We start from the raw sequence: 6,403 nt of genomic DNA, 5'->3' as shown, positions 1-6,403 counted from the left end.
TCGGCTCCATCGCAATTAGCAACTGGGTTTTGAAACTGGTCTGCTCTCTACCTGATCGCCGTTGAGCGGAGCTCAGACTCTGGACGGTGGCGGCGGAGAATGGAGAACGCCGACGTGTTCTTGGGGCTGCACGACTTTCTGGAGCGCATGCGTCAACCGTCGGCCGGCGATTTCGTCAAGTCCATAAAAAGGTGGGTGAAACGAAAACCAAACCAAATTGAATTGAAGATTATTTGGATTGCTTTTGAGAATTTGAGTGTGTGCCTGCCTGATATGTTTTCCATTGTGTCGTTTTGCAGTTTCATAGTGTCGTTTTCGAACAATGCTCCTGATCCAGAGAGGGACAGTGCTACGGTGCAGGACTTCTTTGCCCAAATGGAGATGGATTTCAGGGCTCATCCACTTTGGGCTGGTTGTTCAGAGGAGGAGCTCGACAGTGCTGGCGAAGTGAGTTTGAGTTACCTTTTCATTTTTGTACAAATTCAAGTCTTGGCATTCTAGTTTTGATTGCATTTATGAATGAATATGAATCAGCTATGATGAATGATAAGTGAAAGCACCATTACTTAAGTGGGTTTTGTTGTAAGAGACTCATCTTCTTCTGCTGCCTTCTAAGTTATATTGAGAAAGAAGAAAGATATACTAATGTTCACATTACATATGAATAGAGCATGGAAAGCTAAACATACCCTTCAACCCAAAAAAATACTGCTCCAGTGTAGAATGGAGAATAAGATTAATGGAACACTAAAAGATATTGTACTTCGGACCTTATATAATGTAAGGAGGAGCTCTATTGTTTTCTTCTATCCTCTAGGTACCTATGTTACTTTAACATCTCTCCCTTTCTCGGTTTTTGTTATACTTGCTGTTAATACATGATATTTCTTATTGATGTTGTTGGCTTCTTTTTCTTTTCTTTTTTCTGGGCTTTCTTTTAAATACAGGGACTGGAGAAGTATGTCATGACAAAGTTATTTACTCGTGTATTTGCTTCACTTCCAGATGATGTAAAACTTGATGACCAACTACATGAGAAGATGGCTTTAGTACAACAATTCATTCGACCAGAACATTTGGATATTAAGCCCCCCTTTCAAAATGAAACATCATGGCTGGTGAGTAGAAGAATAACCATATCAAATGTGTGTTTGTGTGTGTGTGTAGAAAGAGAGAGATTTTCTATAAGATGGTAAAATAAAAATATGTTTTCAACTGAGAGGCACTGATATGCTTATGAGCCGTCTATATTTGTTAACAGGTCCTTGTTTAAGCCTTACTACTTACTAGAGAATAGTACACACTCGCACACACACGTTGAGTACTTCTGAACATGGAAGGCTAAATTCAAGGAATCTTGTTGACAATTGAGGAATTTTTATATTTTAAGAGTCCAGTGGATGTTCTGATGCCTAAAATATCTCTTACGAAAAATAGGGGAGAAAAGGATTAAGAATTGTGAATGTTTTAATTGGATTGTGTAGAATCTTTGTTGGATGGATTTTTAGTGTGGGACTCGTCATAAATAATTTGACATAGATAAATGAGGGGAAAAAAAAAGGTTCAATAATAATAACATGCATGGGAATTTACTTCTATATGTTTGAAACCTCTCAAACACTAGATTGAAAGAAGAAAATACACATTATATTTTCTGAGCTTTACTCATTAAAATGAAAATAGCGATCAGGATAGTGCATGATTTCCCAACTTCGGCAGGACTTTTTATATCTCAGACAAAATTCCTAGTTGAATAATTCTAAAATAGAAATCATTTCTCCTTTTCGCTTCCTCCTTGGTGTGTGTGAACTCATTGTCATTTCATATTCGTGGTAATTAATGTGTCTTAATTTCTCTAAAATGTGATTGAACTTTTTTTTCTTGGGTCTTTATTTTTGATGCACACATGAGAATGCACATGGGACATCGTTTGAGTCATAAAATATTTTCTCACTTTTATCTACTTAGACTTAATTATTTGTTGGGTACCCCTCATTAAATCAATATCCTTGCGTTTTTTTGGTTTTATCTTTGCAGCTTGCACAGAAAGAACTGCAAAAGATTAATATGTACAAGGCACCAAGGGACAAGCTTGTGTGTATCCTCAATTGTTGCAAGGTTATCAATAACTTGCTGCTCAATGCTTCTATTGCTTCAAATGAGAATCCCCCTGGAGCTGATGAATTTCTTCCTGTCCTAATTTATGTTACTTTAAAGGTATGACCAACTTTATATCATGGCCTGATTTGTTTGGTTAAAAATATATAGCTGATGCATAACATATGATTTTCTATTCTGCATAAATTATCCAATTATTGTCCCACTGGAGGTGAGTTGTGTTCTTCAGTTGTAGAATGCAACATTTTGATTAAATTATTCAGAATATTCTCATACTAGAGGTGGGTTGTGTTTTGTTTATTATTATGTGGCTACTGCTGGAAAATAATAAACTCAAACAGTCTCCATATATTGTTTTAGATAGACTCTTAGTTGACACCCCCCTTCCCCCCTTTTCCCCCAAAATGAAGAAATATAGTATTTCATGTTTACAAAGTTACTTTATATAATTGATGTGATGCAGGCAAACCCTCCACAACTGCACTCAAATTTGTTGTATATACAGAGGTACAGGCGACAATCTCGATTAGTTGCAGAAGCTGCCTATTTTTTCACAAACATGCTTTCTGTCGAATCCTTCATCTCAAATATTGATGCGAAAGCCCTTTCAATGGATGAAACTGAGTTTGAAAAGAACATGGAATCTGCTCGAGCACTGCTATCAGGACTTTCAACTGATTTGGACAGTCAGTCTAATCAAAGCAGTCAATTTGCAGGGTATGCACAGAGAGCAGAATCTATTGAATCCAGACATCAACCTTTGAATGTCAACAAGGACCCTGCAGCACATTCCAAATCTTCTGAAAGAAAATCCCTAGCTAAGAAGATACCCTATGCAAAAGATGGTTTATCCTTTTCAAAAATTCCATCCCTTTCAGATTTGGAGGATAAGGGTGCGGAAATCCTTGTAAATGATGGTCAGGTGAACCAGGTTTTCCGGGAGTATCCATACTTGTTTGCGCATGTTGGTGAGCTAACAATCAATGATGTAGAAGACCTTCTTAATAATTACAAGCAGCTTGTTTTCAAATATGTTTGTCTTTCCAAAGGGTTAGGCATTTCTGCTCCATCTCTTCCGTCAAGTAGTTCACAAACAGAGTTCCACCAGCATGCTGAAATGGCAAAGCAACAGGACCATACTAGAGATATAGAGCCTAATGATGAGTCATCAAAGGATACTGATGGGAAGGATGATGGTTCAAATACAGAGTCTCTTTTTCATGGGGAAAACTTTGAATCCAAATTGTCACAGGATGAAGCAGTTGAAGCAGTTGCATCTCAGGGTGGTAAACATGAGGAATTCTCTCAATGACAGCTCTCCTAGGACATGTATTTTGCAGGACTATGTTGAATTTCCAATGCAATGGTCACTATCAGGGCCCTTTTTTCTCCTTTTGCCTGGTGTGGATGGAATCTCATAATGACAACTTTTCGTTGGCAATGAGCACTATCATTTATCTGGTCTCTCCACATATTGGTGAAAATTCTGGACAGAAGTGAGGAGTTTATCATTTGATGTGGCAATGCATCAAATAGCATTTGTATGAGATGCCAAAATATACAACTCTCAGCAAACCAGCATGCAACAGTGTATGCTTGTGGGCAGTTGTAATCTCATATGTATAGCAATATAATGATCCTGAGACACGTGCATATTGAGCCTTGAATGGAATGTAATTTGCACCACAGTTGCCACCTTTCTATCCTTCATTAAGGGGCAGAAACATGTCTTCCAAATTTCTTTCCTGTGTTCTTTTCTCTATAATGTATCTCCTGATGTTGATAGTATGCAGTTTCTTTCGTTTTTGTGTTTGACTGCTTTCCTCTTCTAAATTGGCTGCTCTGACAGTTAGTGTATGATGTATCTAACTATGGTTTGAGATTGTAGATTGTTCACATTCCACAATGAGAAGGCAAAAACCAACCATGTTTGTCTATATCAGGCTAGGCTAGCACCCGGTAGTGGGTTTTAAGTGAAACTTTCTTACACCCAATGCTGGTGAAAATAATTGTAATCATGTAGCAGATGCAATCAATATTGCATTTTTTTTTTTCCATGACAGATGTCACTTTAATCTCTGCTTGGCAAGGCTTGATACAATATTATAGTGTGACTGTCTGATATTTTTATATTTGTGGGGCATGAAGTGCCATAGATTGAGGGTCAAGATAACCACTCAAGGACTCTTGCTTAGTACCATTTTTATATCCTCGTGGTTGTGTATGTGGGTCTGGCTTGCTTCTGATCCATCACTGTAGCCCAAAAGTCAAAAATCAAAACTAACACTTTGAAAATTTATACCAAACTGTTATTGTATGCCACATGCTTCCCCCCCTTAAAACTAAACCAACGGCATGAGGAAGTTCAGAACAAATGCTGTGATTTTCTGATGTAATGTATTCATATTTTTCACGTGCTGGGGTACTGGTGTTTGTAAGCTTTGTCAATAAAAGGACAAATTATCACATTGACCTACCACAGGAAATTCCAAGGATTGTGATAATTGGAAAAGAGGTGTGGCATGTGAAGTGAGTATGAATCCTTCTTATATATGTTTTTTATGCTGATATGTATTGTGGCCATGTTTAAAATTGTATCGTTTCAAGCTTCATGTAATTACTTTTCCTATACCTTAAATACGAAACTTTGAATCCAAAGTGTTGCACTCTATATCCCAAAGCAACATCGTTTTGGATACAAGTAAAATATTAACCCAAACGAAACACATCTAAAATGGGTTATTTCATTTTAACAGCCTTTAACATCTAGTATATCAATAAGGTTGATTTAAACACAAACTGTTTAGTTTGGATTAAGGTCTCAATTCCAAACTATTACTTTTGCACATTTAAAATGGATTTGGGTTACTGTTAATTACATATTTGTGAAGAAGCATTTGGTGGGAGTTATGATATTGTGGAATTCATGTTGGAGGGTTGTGAAACCATTGGAAAAAAAAAATGTTGGAAAAGAAATTGAATTCTTTGACATCTTCCTATAAAGAAATATGTGTCATTTCATCATCTATTTTCTCCTTGGGCATTATTGGGGATAACGTACACCATTACTTTGTTGTGGCTTTGTTACTTTCCTCTTGTGTATATGTGCCATGGGCCTCATATATGCCATTCCTTCAATAATGTGAAAAATCATTCAATAGAATGATACTTGGTGGCGATGTTTATAAAGAAATAAATACAAACAAGTTAGTGAAATGTAGGACAAGCTGCAAACACAACAAAACAAAACAAAAGCTTGAGATTTTGGGATCTAGTTCATCATCTCATATCTTTGACTTGTCGTCTGACCTCTCTCTATATTAGCCAGGCAAGGCTAGGCAGGCCAACTGGAGGCAGATCACCCTCTCTTCTTGTGCTTCACACCCACCATATAAATATACATATTTTCAGACAATCTTCAATTATACTGAATATATCAAATAAAGAACACATAGTTTTAGAGATCCACATAATATATCATATATATCATATATCATTATATCTGGGGTCACAGATAAGGTGGTCCAGTGTGGCAACACTTCTCTCAACTTTTATCAATGTGTTACAAGTCTTGCTATGCTATGCCAGTGCACTTGGTCATTAACCTTTTTTTTCTTCTTTATATATTTATACATAGAGAAATGACTCTTTTTGTCAAATTATGAATTTGGATAATTGGTCACATAGATTCTTTCAACATGTGCAACTGCAAAATGTGGAATCCTTGCTAACTAATTTTGTTATTATTATACAAATTTTGAGAAATTTAAGTCTCGATCTGTATATATGATCACATAAAAATGATTAATTGTGTTCTTCATAAATCTATCAAATAGGGAAGGAGAGTTGCATATTGATGGAGTTCTATGACACAATGCTAGATACATGTGTAAACAAATTTGTACCCAAAGTTTCAAGATTTTGCACTGATCTCACATAGAAAAAATTATCTTGAAATCTTTTAATTTTATGATACTTTGGGACACACACAAGTAATGCATGTAATTATTATCTTTTTATGACCAGAAGTTGTTATGACAATTATTATTCGATTGTACTTCAAGTAAACATAATTTTTAATCTCATGGTGGAACGAAAAACATAATTTGGTTAATATTTTTCAAATACGTGTTTTAAAATAACAGATCTCCTAATCAATAGATAAAAAATATTTACTTAACTATAGGAAAATGTTCTCTTACCACAATAGGATATATGTTTTGTTTAGATGTGTAATGATTGATATTAAAGATTGAATTGTTAGACTGTGTGGTTCAATACAAGT

The 6,403-nt window shown here is 35.8% G+C and overlaps 1 protein-coding gene across 1 annotated transcript; it reads left to right on the top strand.

Annotated features, from left to right (window-relative positions):
• Window positions 1-3,864, top strand: LOC147279375 (vacuolar protein sorting-associated protein 9A-like). Its single transcript, XM_086250990.1, has 5 exons — window positions 1-191; window positions 300-447; window positions 948-1,118; window positions 2,038-2,217; window positions 2,582-3,864. Exons 1-5 carry the CDS (start codon window positions 100-102, stop codon window positions 3,428-3,430), a joined length of 1,440 nt encoding a protein of 479 aa, XP_086107116.1. The 5' UTR covers window positions 1-99; the 3' UTR covers window positions 3,431-3,864.
• Window positions 3,865-6,403: the final 2,539 nt, after the last annotated feature.

The sequence above is a fragment of the Dryas octopetala genome, chromosome 7 (genome assembly GCF_963921425.1).
Source record: "Dryas octopetala chromosome 7, drDryOcto1.1, whole genome shotgun sequence".
Lineage (NCBI taxonomy): Eukaryota > Viridiplantae > Streptophyta > Magnoliopsida > Rosales > Rosaceae > Dryas > Dryas octopetala.
This window is presented reverse-complemented; position numbering and strand designations above follow the sequence as displayed.